Source organism: Lathyrus oleraceus, chromosome 4 (genome assembly GCF_024323335.1).
Source record: "Lathyrus oleraceus cultivar Zhongwan6 chromosome 4, CAAS_Psat_ZW6_1.0, whole genome shotgun sequence".
NCBI classification, from domain to species: Eukaryota; Viridiplantae; Streptophyta; class Magnoliopsida; order Fabales; family Fabaceae; genus Lathyrus; species Lathyrus oleraceus.
The window spans coordinates 32019707-32035779 of record NC_066582.1 but is presented as its reverse complement, the minus strand read 5'-3'; the positions used below and the strand labels follow the sequence as shown (position 1 = coordinate 32035779).

At 34.6% G+C, this 16073-nt stretch overlaps 1 protein-coding gene across 1 annotated transcript; it reads right to left on the bottom strand.

The window, feature by feature from the left end:
- Window positions 1-13432: 13432 nt before the first annotated feature.
- On the bottom strand, window positions 13433-15765 carry LOC127135124 (cysteine-rich receptor-like protein kinase 44). The gene is made up of 7 exons (XM_051061927.1): window positions 15510-15765; window positions 15212-15400; window positions 15080-15121; window positions 14851-14987; window positions 14298-14743; window positions 13975-14125; window positions 13433-13880 (listed from the first exon to the last, which is right to left on the bottom strand). The coding sequence occupies exons 1-7, from the start codon at window positions 15535-15537 to the stop codon at window positions 13572-13574; spliced, it is 1302 nt and encodes a 433-aa protein (XP_050917884.1). The 5' UTR covers window positions 15538-15765; the 3' UTR covers window positions 13433-13571.
- Between the last annotated feature and the right edge of the window lie 308 nt (window positions 15766-16073).

Sequence of the window (16073 nt, the reverse complement as noted above, 5' to 3'; positions counted from 1 at the left end):
AGAGGGCTTTGGGAACTAAGCTGAGATTGAGTTCTGCATACCATCCGCAGACTGATGGTCAGACTGAGAGGACGATTCAGTCACTGGAGGATCTTTTGAGGGCTTGTGTTTTGGAAAAGGGAGGTGCTTGGGATTGTTATTTACCTTTGATTGAGTTTACCTACAACAATAGTTTTCATTCGAGCATTGGTATGGCACCGTTTGAAGCTTTGTATGGTAAGAGATGTCAGACACCTTTATGTTGGTATGAGTCCGGTGAGAGTGTTGTGGTTGGACCGGAGATTGTTCAACAAACTACGGAAAAGATTAAGATGATTCAGGAGAAGATGAGGATTGCTCAGAGTCGTCAGAAGAGTTATCACGACAAGAGGAGGAAGTCACTTGAGTTTCAAGAGGGAGATCATGTGTTTCTTCGTGTTACTCCGATAACTGGGGTTGGTCGAGCTTTGAAGTCGAAGAAGTTGACACCTCGATTTATTGGTCCTTATCAGATTTTGGAGAGGATAGGGGAGGTAGCCTATCGTATCGCTTTACCGCCGTCACTTGCGAATTTGCATGAGGTTTTTCATGTGTCTCAGTTGAGGAGGTACATTCCTGATCCGTCGCATGTGGTCCAAGTAGATGATGTACAGGTGAGAGATAACCTGATTGTTGAAACATCACCTATGAGGATCGAGGATCGAGAGTTGAAGCAGTTGCGGGGTAAAGAGATTGCTTTGGTAAAGGTAGCTTGGGGAGGACCAGCAGGTGGCAATGTGACTTGGGAACTTGAGAGTCAGATGAAGGAGTCTTATCCAGAGTTATTCGCTTGAGGTATGTTTTCGAGGACGAAAACTCTTTTAGTGGTGGAGAGTTGTAACACCCCGATAAAATATAATAATTATTTAATTTAAGTTAATAGTATATTTATTAATTTAATTAAATAATTGGAATATTATTGGATTATTATTATTGGAATAATAAAGTTGGAATATATATAAAGAGTTCCATTTGGTAAAAAGGGTTTTTCACGTGAAAACCAGAGAAGCGACAGAAAGTGAGAAAAGGGCAAAGAGGAAGAGCAGGAGAACAAGGGTTGAAGAAGGGAAAAGCTTGAAGCTAAAGGATTCGCCGGATTAACTCAGGTAAGGGGGGTTTATCGTCGTTTAATGGGTATTATGGGTTAACATGTAATGGGTAGTAATAAACCATTGAATCGACTCCAATTAGGATGATGAATGTTGCAAATTGTGAATTTGTGGATGAATGAGAGATGGGTCTATAATTGAAGAAAATTCGTAGGAATTAGATGTAATAAGATTAGAAATTGTGAAATTGAATGGGTACGATCTGTGTTAGATAATATGAACGAATGCTGTGTAAAAATTGGACTGTGGAAGGTTGGATTTGAGAAATCTCGTAGCAGAGAAAAACCCATCGCAGATCTGAAATTTTGGTTCTGGTCATACGCGTATGACACTAGGCCATACGCGTATGAGATGGCTTGGAGGGGAGGAGATTGGCGCTGATACGCGCCATACGCGTGTATTACGCGTAGCCTGTGAGTGGTACGCGTATGGGGTGAGGCCATACGCGTATGGATGAAGAAGATGATGATTCTAACGTAGTTTTGTCTCTGTTAGTACGCGTATGGGAGAGGTGGTACGCGTAGGATACGCGTATGAGACAAGCAATACGCGTATGGGTTGGCTAGGAAATGGGCCATACGCGTATGGGCATGAGGCATACGCGTATGGGCAGAAGTGGGATTTCCTGAGCTGTTGTTGCGCAGTTTTGGTCGTTCCAGCTGAGTGATGTAATTTAGCTGATGGATGATATAGTAGGGATCATTTCCCGTTGTTTTGAGCAGTATAGGTATTAGTAGAGTGTGCTAATACTATGATTTATTATTTGGCATGATATGAATATGATTCTGTGATAAATATGCTGATGATGTATGATGGTATGCATAATGTTGTGAATGTATCTGTTATGTATGCAATTGTGGATGGACTGTTTATTGCTTAGAGTGTGAGCATATGTCCATTGTGGATTGTTGTTGGTGGTTGCATGCTAGGTGATTTAGCGTGCATAGTATGGCCTTTATGGTGGTAGCTAATTCCCATGGTGAGGAATTAGTGAGTGAGTTGTTGTGGATTGTTGTTGATGTTTGCATGCTAGGTGATTTAGCGTGCATAGCATGGCCTTTATGGTGGTAGCTAATTCCCATGGTGAGGAATTAGTGAGTGAGTCACTAGGTCTCAAATGAGTGGGACTAGTGAGCTTGGTAGCCGTATCTGGGTTTGATCGGTGAGGTTGAACTACGTGTTCACGAATAGTCGGTACCGCATGCATGGAGTCTCATTGCATAATGTATGTATGGCGTATAATATGAATGGATGTATTCCAATATTATACGTGTGTTTTATTGTTGGGTTGAGTAGGAATATGATTTTGAGTTGATGTTGCCGTTGCTGAATGTGTGATCTGATTTGGGTGATGAAATGTGTTAAATTACTTAGCATTACATGATATTTTATAATGTTTATTATATCGATTGAGGAACTCACCCTTACAACTATGTTTCAGGTAACGAGCAGTGATTGAGTAGAAGCTAGTGCTTGAAGTCTAGTGTAGTTCCTTAGTGGGTCATGCTCTGGTATATGTAACATCGGGACGGGATGTTTTACCTTGTTTTCATTTGGTTGTTGAATAATTTTACATGTAATGTGTTACATGGTTTGCATATCCGCTGCGAATTGTGCAATATTTTATTCTGATTATTAAATGAGCATGACAAACTATTTTGGTGAATGGTGTGAAGTGTCAAGTGTGACACCCTAAAATTGCATATCTACTCTGATTTATATTTGTTGTTTTAATTAATTATTGGGGTATTTTAGAAGGGTGTTACAACATCCATATACATGTTCATGCATTTTTATGTCATTCATCTTTTATTTCTTCATGATGATATATCCATATCATTCATATTCATGTTAACTTTACACATCTTCGATTGATGTTATTGTATCTTTGTTCATGTTCACATGTTGTACATATGTGTTTACATACCATGCTTGATATTGTTATGATCATGCTTCCATATCTTTGTTGATGTCATGTATGAACATCTTCTTCATTTACTTATCTTTGTAGATGTCATGCTTGGATATCTTCTTTATCATGTGTTTACCTTTGTGGATGTCATGCTTGAACATCTTCTTCATCCTTGTTTGCCTTTGTTGATGTCATGCTTGAACATCTTATTTACCATTTGTTTATCTTTGTTGATGTCATGCTTGAACATCTTCTTTATCATGTGCTTATCTTTGTTGATATCATTCTTGAACATCTTCTTCATTTGCCTATATTTGTGGATGTCATGCTTGAACATCTTCCTTATCTTTTGTTTATCTTTTTGCCAAAATCCAAGGGAAGAACTCTTTACTGACTTAATGTCATAGGTAGTTTATAAATCCCTAGTTCCCCTTTGACCTTGTTAGAGTCATTTTCACTTTCAACTTAGATTTAAGTAAGAGTTTGTAACTCGTGTAAGTGTGTTTGTTATGAACACTTACTTTCCCCTTTGGAACCTTGATCACTATCAAGTGTTCTTTCACCCTTATTTAGGTGAACTACGGTTGCTCTAATTCCATCCTTATAAGGATACATAGGCACATGAATGCAAAGTTTTGGCGAGCAAACTTAATAAAACATTTAGGTCCTTCCCAATAAAACATTTCCAAACAATAGCAAACAAATAATAACATAACACAAATACTTTCAAAAGGTTTCTATAGGATACTATAGATACTTAGGATGTTAATACATTCCCTTAGTATAACCAACCCCTGAACCTTAGATCTCTCCGCATTATTTTTACATTGCTTAATTATGGTTTTATTCGATCTTTTCCCTTCCCCTTGGATAAATTAAAGTTCAGTGGTGAATATTCAATGTTTTGTGATTCAAGTTAATGCAATAGCTTGATATCTGATTCTCACTGCGATAGTGTGTTTTAAAATGAACACAAGATCTCCTTTTATAATAGAAAATTTATTCAAAAAAGGAAACTTTTAAGAAGTCAATTTTGCCATATAATTAATTATGTTGTTGAACATTTGACTTTGCACACAAAGGGGGAGGGGGGGGGGGGGGGATTGACTTGTGTGTTTCAGAAAAATTTGAATTTGAATTTTTTTAAGATTAAAACCATAGTTAGAAAACATGTTAGAGAACACCATGAGTTATACATGTTCAGTAAAAATAACTTAGTCATGTCCCCAAGATTTAATCTTGAGATTATCCAATAAATCTAAGATTTTAGGAGTTTAGCTTTTAACCCAAAGAAACAATCCCTAAGTCGATAAAATATTCAACCAAGGTAAAACAAAGCATCCTTGGTGAACTTACAAAACTACCCTTCTAGAATTATAGTTTTCTCACTCGCAAAATGACTTTCTCGAAAAGAATTCCACCTAAACTTTTAGTAAGAGAAAGAAAATAAAGAGAACTTGAGAGAGAGAGAGAGGTGAGAAATTAAATTACGTTTTCTAAATGTTGAAAAATGTGCGAAGGGACCTTTTTTTATAGGTTTGGCACAAAATAGAAAATGTTTTAGGGCCAATTATGATGTGACAATCGATTGACATTAAGCTTTAACTGTTGATAGGCCTATATTAATAGATTATAAGCTCAAAAAAGAAATATATTTATCCATTTCCAATCATTAAGGAACTGTCCTAATTGATTATGGCGCAATTTTTAAATTTCTCCAATCAATTACCATAAGTTGGTAATCAATTAGCAAGAACAAAAACTTGCCAATATCTTTTCTAACAGTTCCTAACTCATCTGGAACGACTTAAAGGTATTTTTGAAAATGTTTTCTTGATAAAAATAAGTTTGAAAAATGTTTGTGTGTGTGTGTGTTTTACTTAGACATGCACTTTTACGGAAAAAACTTTAGGTTTGTATACTATGTTCACTCAAACGTGTTGAGGCAGACTTTCACATACCTCAAGACTTATCTTATGCTTCATCCTTATAAACACTTGCTTGAGATTACTTTGAGATGATACTTGAGTGATATTTCATTTAGTTGTCATAATCGGAGAGTCATGTCCATCAAACTCTAATAATTTGGTTTACATCTGTAACCGTTTTATACTTGACTTTAGTTATTGTTATCAAAGACTAATTGACATCATTAAGTACTCGTTGTCATCATCAAAATTAGTTGTCTTTATTAAAGGTATATCACCTAAAGATAACCTGTAAAATAAGGTTTCATGTTCTCCCCCTTTTTGATGATGACAACGCATCTCTCGGGGATATGGTAAAAGAAACAAATAAATACATTTGGATTAATAAAAATCCCCCTCAATTAAGTAGATAGTATACTTTACTCCATCTGAGAGTATAATTTCCCCCCTTTGTCAAAATAAAAAAGGCGAGTAAACATGCTTGCGATAAATTTAAATATACAAACATGGGCAATTAAGCAATTAGGAAAGGGGAAAAAAGAATTATCTTATTCATTAATTGAAATTACTCGGAATTGAAAGTACAAAAATAGGAAATTACGGAAATGAAATAGTGCAAAAATAGGAAACAAATTGACAAACTAAAAATTTAAAAGCACGTAGGTAGGATCATTCGATGCCATAAGCATCACCATTCCTTGCCATGATTTTCTTCATATCCTTAGTTAGACTTTGACAAATTTTCAACACCTTACCTATCTTGGTGTCTTCTTCCATTTTTGGTTCTTCTTATCCTTCTTCATTAAATGGTGAGTCTTCATGTATTTCTACATGCTTTATGAGAATATTAATCTCCCTAAGAGAATTATAGGTGATCATATGATTGGTTGAGTCTTCTGCTTCCTCCATGGTGTCAATGTTGAAGGTAATTATGAGCCTTGTGATAATTGGTACATAGGGGAGCCCTGCTGATGGGATCTCCTTGCACCAAATCATGTGGTTGAACATTACTTCTACCCAATTAGTTAGAATTTCTTGGGTCAAAATCCACAAGGATACTACATATTCCCTGATAACATAGTTATGCTTTAGGATCCTTGGAAAAAGGATCCTAGTGAGAAGGTGCTAAAGGATCCTAACCTTTGGCTTTATGTGGATGGATTTGATATGAACTTTCTTCTTTTCGATAGGGTTGATGATAAGGGTGTAAAGCGTAGCAAAGTGTTTGAAGTTCTTAATATCTAGTGGTCTTCAATGGTGTAGGATATCCTTATAATATGAAACTAAAAAATTCTCCCAAATTGATCTTTGTTAATGTCTATTTCCACTCCCCTTATAGCGAGGTTCCTACAAGTCTTACATTTAGGTAGAACACTTATACTAGAGTTGGGAAATATCTATTCGGTATTTGGGTGAAGAGATCTTTAAGGAAGGCTTGACAAATTTGATGATAAGGTTTGTGGCTCTTCAAGAGGCTTGGCTCCATGTACCAAGGCTAAATTACCTTATTGGCTAGAGTTGTCATCTTCTCTTCTTGCTTGCGATTTATCCATCCCATAGTGAACACATTTCTTCTTGGTGTTTCTTTGGGTTTTTGGCTTGATGAGGCCAGGGTAATGCTTACAGAAAAATAACTCACACAAGAAAGAAACTAGAAGAAGTTCCATCTAATGATTTGATCGTGTATTTCTGGCAAGAAATCAATGAGGATTATGCTAATTTAAAATCAATGTGAAATCCTTCCAAATCAGGAGTGTCGATATAATGGCTAATTGTCTCAATCTATTGGTTAATCAAATGTTCCAGGATTTTAAGCGATCATCATTAATGTTGAGATTCAATTGACTTGGAGTGCAAGTTTTTCATGCGTTTGATTTGAAAATAGGCGCTCCAAGCTTCTCCAATCGATTTCCATAATGATCCAATTGATTGGGCTTTCGTTGTTCAGCCTCCTTGGTGCATTTTGGGACTTGTGCTGGATTTTATTACTTATTTGCACCCACACTCAGCTTTATTTCACCTCTTTTCTATAAAACACTTGGAAACTCATCCTTTTTGTTAGTGAAAATATTTTATCGAGATGAGAAAAATTAAAAACACTATTTTAAAGGATTAATCAAAGTTTTCTAATCATTTCAACCTTAAAATAATGTACTATTTTTCATATCAAAAGACTTTGATAAAAGCTTCCCTTTAAAGGGAAACACCAAGAATATTATTATGTGTACTTCTCTACACATTGTTGAATGCGAGAGTTGGTATAAACAACAAGATGAACAAGTCATTATAAACATGTCCACTCAACTAATCACTAAGGATCATAAACCTTGAGATATTCTCAACAACATTTGCTTTGACCATTGTAATTTATATTTTCCATCATCGTACATTCTTGGATCAGAGACTTCATACATATTGTATACTCATAAGTATACTTTTTCTTTGTATAACTCTAATAATAATCGTTTAAGCTTCGAGTTACAAGGTGTCATACCCCAATTTTGACCATAAATTATTGAATCAATACATAAATCATGACATTCACACCATCTGCATAGCATAACATACATTTCATCATGCATAATGCCTAAAATGTCAACATGAATAAATTTTCGAATTTACAGACAAACTGGTCGAACTGGTCCTCAAATGTTTGTGAAATAAGCGGGCAAAAAAATTTAAATAGATCTTACAAACGTCAATTTTATTAATCTACGGTTCATGCAGTTTAACCCAGCATGCTCATTTTATTTTTTCGACTACTTTTTCGGTCGCATTTTGATTAGTCTGAGCCTTTTAACCGGTCATTTTTTATTTCAAAATTCGACCAAAATATGTATGTTTCCGAGAAGTTTATTTCATGTTGATCATTTTGGTGCATTCATTTTAATGTTTCCAATAACCACCATGAGGTAGCTCTACGTGTTAGATTTCCAATGCTTCGAATGACGTCTCATTTGGACTTACAAAATAGAAGTTACGACCAAATTCGACAATAGGGTCAATTGTCCAAAACAGGAGCCAATCGATTGCTCCAGGGGGAATAATCGATTCTCTCAACGCCCTAAATTCATTTTTTTCAAATTTTCACTGAACCAATCGATTGCCTAGAGAAGCATATACCAATTTCAGCATAGACCAATTGATTGGCCTCTCTAGGAAATTGATTGGTTCAATAAAAATTCCAAAAAAATTGAAGTCAGTGAGTTGAGACAATCAATTGTTCCCCCTGGAGCAATCGATTGGCCCCTGTTTTGGATAGTTGACCCCATTATCGATTTTGGTCGTAACTTCTGTTCTGTAAGTCCAAATGAGATGTCGTTCGAAGTGTTGGAAAGCTAACACGCAGAGCTACCTACATGTTTGTTATTTATTTGTTATAGTAGTTGTAACCAATTACAAGTTTTGTGTAATCGGTTACATGTCCGAGAGTTTCATTTTTCTATTATTTGACTTATGTAACTTGAGCTCCAGTCATGTTGTAATGTTATATAAATGCCTTGGAGACATCCTCATCAATGTTAAGGAAAATATTCTCACCCTCAATCAATTGATCAAAGTAAAGTTAATATGAAAAAACTTCCATGATATTTATATTTAGATGAATTTAAATAACACTAATTGATATAATTTTTTTGGAATAAGCATCCAGGACCACAAAATAACATTGCAATAGGGTTGTGTTCTATGAAGCACAAACTTTGACACAGGACACAATTTAACACGGACATGCTGACACTGATAAAATAAAAAACATAGGACACCGACACCTTTACATATAGTATTTGAGTATCATGTATTCATCTATCATTAAAAGAGTTGAAAATATTCTCTAATAAAAATTAATATCTTTAATTTTTTATTCAAGCATTACTTTAAAAGAATTTAAACATTTTTAGATGTGTGTTAGATTTGTCCAAAACATGTATAAAACTGTGTTGAAGAAAAAGAAGAATTTTTTTTTTGAAACACTTGCCTGAGTTGGCAGACACCATTAGTATGAGTGTCATACAAATATCAGTCATCGATTCAATGAGTGTCGATTAAAGAACGTTAAGATTGGGATGATATTTCACTACTTGAGGAAACTTGTTAGTGAAGGAAGGTTAAGATTGAGATATTGTAGAAGTAAAGGCTAACTGGATGATTTGTTGACTACGGGAGTCACAAATGATGTGTTGAAGAGGTTGAAGATGATAATGGGCATGAATGACTTAGAGCACTTGAATTAAGGTGGTATATTGAGATTTTTTTTAGTAATTCAAGTGTTTTAATCGATTAACATAGGGGTGCAACCAGTTATAGGTGTAAAAATAAGTCAATAAGCTGAAGAAAATATGATTATGGAGTTGTTGTAACCGGTTACACATACTCCGTTACCGGATACCAATGTTTGTTATTTTCTGGTTTTAACAGCTGTAACCAGTTACAGGTTTTGTGTAATCGGTTATAAGTCTGAGAATTTTATTTTTCTATCATTTGGATTATGTAACTTGAGTCCTAATCATATTGTAATATTGAATAAATGTCTTGGAGGTATCCTCATCAATGTTAAGGAAAATACTCTCACCCTCAATCAATTTCTCTCTCTCAATTCCTCTTTCCCTCTCCATACTCTATATTCTCCATTATCCACTAATCTTTTGGTTGCAAGTTATAACAAGAACTACAATACCTCCAAGTAAAAAGAACAAAGCTCTTTTGGCATGGAGGCGAGGAGGAAGAGGAAGAAGAAGGTGTCTTTGTCATATCACAAGATTTCATTCATCATTGATCAAAGTAAAGTTAACATGAAAAAATTGTCATGATATTCATATTTAGATCATTAAATAACACTAATTGATGTAAAAAATATTGGAGCAAGCATCCGTTACCATAAAATAACATTGCAATAAGGTTGTGTTCTATGAAGCACGAACTTTGACGCAAGAAATAACACAACACGAACATGCTGACATCGATAATATAAATAACATAGGATATCTACACCTTTACATATAGTATTTGAGTTTCATCTATTCATCAATCATTAAAATAGTTGAAAATATTCTCTAATCAAAGTTAATTTCGTTAATTTTTTTATTCAAACATTACTTTAAAAGAAGTTTAACCTTTTTAGATGTGTGTTAGATATGTCCAAAACATGTATAAAATTGTGTTGAAGCAAAGAAAAAAAATAAATTTTGTTTGAAACACTTGTCTGAATTGTCGGACACCTTTAATATGAGTGTCATACAAACGCAGTCATCGATTCAACGAGAGACGATCAAAGAAGGTTAAGATTGAGATAAGGTTTCACTACTTAAGGGAACTTGTTATTGAAGAAAGGTTAAGATTGGGATATTGTAGAAGTGAAGACCAACTGGCTAATTTGTTGATTAAGGGAGTCACAAATGATGTGTTCAAGAGGTTGAAAATGAACATGGGCATGGATGACTTGGAGCACTTGAATTAAGGTGGTGTATTAATAGTTTTTGAGCAATTCAAGTGTTGTAATCGGTTAACACGGGGGTGTAATGGGTTATAGGTGTCAAAATAAGTCAAATAGGCCGAAGAAAAAGTGATTCTAGAGTTGCTGAAACTGGTTACGCATATGCAGTAACCGGTTACCACAGTTTGTTATTTTCTGGTTTTAACCGCTGCAACCAATTACAGGTTTTATGTAACCGGTTACAGGTCAGAGAATTTCATTTTTCTATTATTTGGCTTATGTAAATTCAGTGTCAATCATATTGTAATGTTGTTTAAATGCCTTGGAGGAATTATCATCAATGTTAAGGAAAATATTCTCACATTCAATTAATTTCTCTCTCTCAATTCCTCTTTCCCTCTCCACACTCTAATTTCTCCATTATTCATCAATCTTGAGGTTTCAAGTTCTAACAAGAACTACAATCCCTCAAAGTAAAAAGAACAAAGCTCCTGTGACGTGGAGGCGAGGAGGAGGAGGAAGAGGAAGGTGTCTCTGTCATATCATAAGATTTCATTCATCATTGATCAAAGTAAAGTTAACACGAAAAAACTGCCATGATATTCATATTTAGATAAATTTAAATAATACTAATTAATATAAAAAAAATTGGAGCAAGCATCCATGACCATAAAATAACATTGCAATAGGATTGTGTTCTATGAAGCACGGACTTTGACGCGGGACACAACACAACACGAATATGTTGACACCAATAATATAAAAAACATAGGATATCGACACCTTTACATGTAGTATTTGAGTTACAACTATTCATCGATCATTAAAAGAGATAAAAATATTCTCTCATTAAAATTAATGTCTTTAATTTTTTTATTCAAACATTACTTTAAAACAAGTTTAACCTTTTTACACGTGTGTTAGATTTATCCAAAACATGTATAAAATTGTGTTGAAGCAAAGAAAAAAACAAATTTTGTTTGAAACACTTGTCTGAATTGTCAGACACCTGTAGTATGAGTGTCATACAAACGTCAATCATCGATTCAATGAGTGCCAATCAAAGAAGGTTAAGATTGGGATGAGGTTTCACTACTTTAGGGAACTTGTTAGTGAAGGAAGGTTAAGATTGAGATATTGTGGAAGTGAAGACTAATTGGCTGATTTGTTGACTAAGGGAGTCACAAATGATGTGTTCAAGGGGTTAAAGATGAACACGGGCATGAGTGACTTGGAGCACTTGAATTAATGTGGTGTTTTAAGAGTTTTTGAGTAATTCAAATATTATAATCGGTTAACATGGGGGTGTAACTAGTTACATGTGTCAAAATAATTCAAATAATTTGAAGAAAAAATGCTTATGGAGTTGATGTAATCGGTTACACATACGAAGTAACCAATTACCACTATTTATTATTTTCTAGTTTTAGCAGTTGTAACCGATTACAGGTTTTGTATAATCGATTACAGGTCAGAGAATTTCATTTTTCTATTATTTGGCTTATGTAACTTGAGTCTCAATCATATTGTAATGTTGTATAAATGCCTTGGAGACATCCTCATCAATATCGAGGATAATATTCTCACCCTCAATCAATTTCTCTCTCTCAATTCCTCTTTCCCTCTCCACACTCTAATTTCTCCATTATTCACCAATATTATGGTTCCAAGTTCTAACAAGAACTATAGTTCCTCCAAGTAAAAAGAATAAAGCTCTCGTGGCATAGAGGCAATGAGGAGGAGGAGGAAGAAGAAGGTGTCTCTGTCATATCAAAAGATTTCATTTATCATTGATCAAAGTAAAGTTAACATGAAAAAACTGTCATGATATTTATATTTAGATAAATTTAAATAACACTAATTGATGTAAAAAAAAATTGGAGCAAGCATCCATGACAAAAAAAAAATAATGCAATAGGGTTGTGTTCTATTAAGCACGAACTTTGGCGCATGACACAACACAATATGGGCATGCCGACACCAATAATATAAAAAACATAGGATACCGACACCTTTACATATAGTATTTGAGTTTCATCTATTCATTTATCATTAAAAGAGTTGAAAATATTCTCTAATCAAAATTAATGTCTTTAATTTTTTTATTCAAATATTATTTTAAAACAAGTTTAACCTTTTAGATGTGTTTTAGATTTTTCTAAAACATGTATAGAACTGTGTTGAAGCAAAGAAAAAAAATAAATTTTGTTTGAAATACTTGTCTGAATTGTCGGACACTTGTAGTATGAGTGTCATACAAATGGTAGTCATCGATTCAACGAGTGTCGATCAAAGAAAAAACTTGTGTTTTGGAAAGTACTTATCTGATTTTCCGATATTTGTTTAACTTTTTTAATACGTGTCGTACAAGTATCATACAAGTGTCAGACATCGACGAATATCAGACACTGCGACACACCTACACTTAGAGATATACATGTTTCATAGGTTGTGTTGTCATTTTATAGAGTTATAGAAATATTTAAAAAAAAGTCATTTTAACAACGCTTGAAAGCGCTACAAAGCCTCTAGTTGCGCTTTTAAGCGCCACTAAAATAAACAAACAAATAGTCTCATGAAGGTCCATACAACATTGTGTTGGGCTAGTTTGTACATAACAAATTTTGATTTTAAACGAGATCCCTTCTAGTGAACAATATGATTGGTCCACTAAATGGAAACCAATATTTCAAAAAATAAAAAAGTGTGGTGAAAACCTTTTTCTAGAGTAATGTTCATCTTATCTTTTTTGAGGGTTTAACTTGACCAATTCAATGTCGACCTAAACGTTGAATTGGATTCCGTCGCTCACTACAAAGTTATTGCAACTCGTATTCCTATTGGCAAGTTTAATAGTATGTCGACTATGAATTTAGGTAGAAAAGATTCGAAATTGAAGCTCATATGAAAGTAACCACTTTGATAAAATGTATGGCTATCCACCATAGTACAACCTTATAATTGGAGATATTCGACAAATAATGCAGGTTTGATCTGAAAGGAAAATTTCAAGAATGTGGCCAATTAACTTCTTTGGACTCTCGTGGCATTCATTAAACAATTATTTGTCTTTTAGATTTTTAAGGAGTTTTGACACACATATATACTCGTAACGAAATCCATCTTTTAGCAGAAAAATTGGATCAGTGATCTTCTGATATTAGTGTTTTACATTACAACATAGAATCACTAGCTATAGGAGTTTGTACAACCTCAGATATGACTTCCCAAGAGTGGTTCTCATCATCCATTACGCGTCTTCGATCAAGGAAAGCCGGCCTCATTGGCGTTGTAACCATATCAATTTTAAATGTCAACATTGCTACAATCTGTGACATTGCAGGTCTCAAATCTGGATGTGGCTGAAGACATAAAAATGCCACATGAAATGCTTGCATAACATCCTTTTCTACATATCCTTTTTCTCTCAGATGTGGATCTATAAGATCCATCACCATTGACTTCTCATAAAGTTTCCATGCCTATAATCAAGAATTCACACAAACATTATTTCAAAACTTTAGAAATAAATGTCGGTTCAAAATAATCGTTAAGGAAACGAATACGAGAAGTTACATATTCGGGGAGGTACTGCATATCTGATGGTAAAGTGAGATCTGTGTTTTTCCTGCAGCTGATTATTTCGAGCACAAGAACTCCAAAACTATAGATGTCTGCTTTTTCAGATAATTCTCCTCTGATTGCATATTCAGGAGCCGTATAGCCTCTACATACAAAGAGAAACAAATATCATTATTAGAAAACTTGAAGAACTGACACAGATACGGACACTGAAAAAGAAACTAACATGTTGTCTGTGGTAAAAGTAATCACATGTATATATGTCATATTGGTGTCTGACACTAACACGTGCGATGTGATTTGAATAAACGACTTACAGTGTTCCAGCAAATTGAGTGCTAAGGTAAGCTTGGTCTTCAGGGAAGAACCTAGCTAGTCCGAAATCACCAATCCTCGGCTGAAACTTTTCGTCAAGAAGAATGTTGCTTGCTTTGATATCGCGGTGAACAATTCTTACATGCGAATCCTCGTGAAGGTATTGCAATCCCCGCGCTACTCCAAGAATAATTTGGAATCTAGTGCTCCAATTAAGAAACTCATCCGTATTCCCATGAACAAAGAGGTCTAAACTTCTGTTCTTCATGTATTCGTAAACGAGTATCCTTTGAGGTCCATCCGAGCAACAGCCGAGAAGGCGAACGAGGTTTTTATGCTGGATGCTTGTGATCATTCTCACTTCTGCTAGAAATTCTCTTTCCCCTTGGTGAGATTTATCAAGAGACAGTTTCTTACAAGCAACTAGCCTTCCATCTACCAACTTTCCCTGTCAAAACATATATACGCAGACTCATAACTCGAATCTCGATTTGATTAACACGCAATTGTGTAGAAAAGCGAGTATCATTAGATTTAGTACCTATATTATTATACCTGATATACCGGGCCAAATCCGCCACTTCCTAGAAGATTCCGGCGATGGAAATTCTTGGTGGCCTTTCTCAATGTATGGAAATCAAAGTAGCTAATTGTCCTAAGGTTTCCACTGATGAACTCCATGAATCCTGTATCTATCCATATAGAAACTTCAGCACAGGTTGATCCTTACAACAAAATAGTCCATAAATAATGTCAAATATTTTTCATGCTTTGTGTAAACTACCTGATTGTTGATTAGTTGGGACAATTTTCTTCATCACCTCTTCTGGTACAATGCAAGCACAAATAACAGAAAAGTGAGTATTTTTATAACACCACATGGTAAACTTTTTACGATGCTTTCTTCATATATTACCATGGTTTTGACTCTGACTTTGCGGCGAAGCTTTCTTCTCTGGTAGTTCTGGCGGGACACGTTTAATACGCTTCCAGAATACACAGAGAAGAATGAGCAATATGACGAGAACTACTATCCCTCCAAGTAAAAAGAACAAAGCACCGGAGACGTGGCGCGGCGGCGAGGAGGAGGAAGGAGGAGGTGTCTCTGCCATGATGATGAAAGAGTTGAGAAAGCTATATAGTTAAGAATATCCTTATTACATGATAGTACTATTTCATTTGATAACTGAGAAAATGAAGGTGAAAAAAGAAACCTTGTTGTTGGAGTAATCTTCTAGACATAGTTTTGTTAGAGAGAGAAGAAAGTACTATTCTGGTTGAAGTTGAAGTTGAGCCGTCTTGGTCGGTATTGAGAGAACATAGCCAAATAAGAAGAGGTGAAATTCAACAACTGGCAACAGCAAACATTTGCAGATGAGTTTTCTGTTTGATTTTCTACTACTACTACTATTTACCAATTCTTTCTTGTTGTTAATTGTTATCTTGAAAAACAAAAAAGAGTATGGTTGTTTCATAGAATAGATCGAAACGATGTAATATTGCCGGACAATTCTATTGGGTGGGAGTTACATATAGAATATTAAATGCGGTCGAATACAGACATTTTACTATCTTTTAAATATATTTTTCTCTTTGATTGTTGAGTTATGATAAAAAAAAAGGTTTAAATATGCACATTGTTCCTGTAAATATATATAGGTGTTTGCTTTAAGAGCATTTAACATGTCACATTCCCCCTTATATTTTATAATTTTAAAATTTTAAAAATATCCTTCCTATTATTTAACAATCAAATTTTATTTTACTTTTAAATTTTT